Raw genomic sequence first — 1,477 nt, 5'->3', positions numbered from 1 at the left:
AACTGTTGTAGCGACTCCGTTTCACCTACGAGCATGTGGTGCCTTTGCGTTGTCGATTATCCTAACGAGAGAGAGACACCCATCCGACCCGGCAAACATGCATATATATAAATGTGCCCGCATCTATATATGTGTGTGTGCGTGTGTGTGTGTGCATCCGTGTGCAGACGGACCCGGCCAGCCCGTATCCGGGCACGCGCAGCCGGACCGAGATGCTGCGCTGAGGCCACGGCCGCACAAATTCGATCCGATCGGCTAATCCCCCCCCCCAACCCTGCTCCCCGCCGCCCCCCGTGCCGGCAGCGCCTTGGCTGGGACTGCCCTTCCCGCGCGGGGCGAGCCCCCAGCAGATTGCCTCTCCTTGCGCTCTTGTTGCCAAAAGCAGCCAAAATTCTCGGGCCGCCTTCTGCCCCGTGCCCTCTCGCTCCGTGCCCGTCTCTCTCGTGCTCTCTCCCCGGCGCCCCCGCTTCCTTCAAAACCCTGGCCGGATAACGGTGCCTTTCTGTTGCAGATTTTGAATACCTGCTGCCAAACAGCTTTGAGTCGGAGGGACATGTGTTCATTGCCCCCAGGTAGCTTTACGTGTGAGCTCGCCGCGGCGCGCGCCCGTGCCCGCCGTACCGGCGTGCGCGCCGCGCGGTACACGTGCACGCCGCGTGGTACGCGTGCACGCCGTGTGGTACGCGTGCACGCCGTGCGGAGGCGCGTGCACGCCGTGCAGTATGCGTGTGCGCCGCACGGTACGCGTGCACGCCGTGCGGAGGCGCGTACACGCCGTGCAGTACCCATGCACGATGCATGGTACGCGTGCACGCCGTGCGGTACGCGTGCACACCGTGCAGAGGCGCGTGCACGCACACAGGTGTGGTTCCTGACCCCCCCCCCGGCCCGGGGAGCGGCGGGCCGCGCCGGCGTCGCGGTGGCGTCGTGCAGTCGCGGCAGGCTCAGCCCTGCGCCGCAGCCGTGCCCCCGGGGCTCTGCCGGCGAGGAGGAGACGCGGCCGAGCGGGACCGGCCTCGATCCGCAGGGACGCGTGCAGCACGCTTGTAGCGGCTCAGCGAGCTGCCGGGCGGGGGGAAGGGGGGGTTCAATCCTTGCAAGGTCCGGAGGCCCCGGGGTTGCAGCCAGGGCCAGCCGGGCGCCGGGGTTGGCGCCGGGGCGCCCGCTCCGACTGTACGGTCCGCCGTCAATGCTGGTGCATCCGCTGGCCGCTTTCAGAGGCCGTGTTCCCTGCGCGTCCCCCCCGTGGGCACGCGTGCCCGTGCRCGCCCGGCCGCTCTCCGCCTGCTCCCTCCTCCATCCCGTTCTCCTCCCAGCGGGATCTTTCCTGGCGCAGCGAGAGCCTGGCAGCTGGCGCTTGGCCGCGCGGCCCCGGGACGGGCGCGGGACGGGGCTCGGCACGCGGCGCCCGCAGCCCTCCGTCCGGCGGAGGCAAAGCACCGCAGAGCCGGCCCCGGCTCGCGCAGGCGCCGCGCCG

At 70.3% G+C, this 1,477-nt stretch overlaps 1 protein-coding gene across 1 annotated transcript in view; it reads left to right on the top strand.

The window, feature by feature from the left end:
- CACNA2D2 (calcium voltage-gated channel auxiliary subunit alpha2delta 2) overlaps positions 1-1,477 on the top strand; it is a gene marked incomplete at its 5' end in the record, with an annotated part of 11,266 nt that overhangs the window by 7,105 nt on the left and 2,684 nt on the right. Inside the window, 1 exon segment of the mRNA XM_085302577.1 lies at positions 512-567. Coding sequence (XP_085158703.1) covers positions 512-567 — 56 coding nt within the window.

The sequence above is a fragment of the Rhea americana genome, unplaced genomic scaffold, assembly GCF_003343005.1.
Source record: "Rhea americana isolate MKP2758 unplaced genomic scaffold, rheAme1 scaffold_19, whole genome shotgun sequence".
Lineage (NCBI taxonomy): Eukaryota > Metazoa > Chordata > Aves > Rheiformes > Rheidae > Rhea > Rhea americana.
Note: the sequence above shows the minus strand (reverse complement) of the source record. Positions and strands in the feature narration are given on the sequence as shown.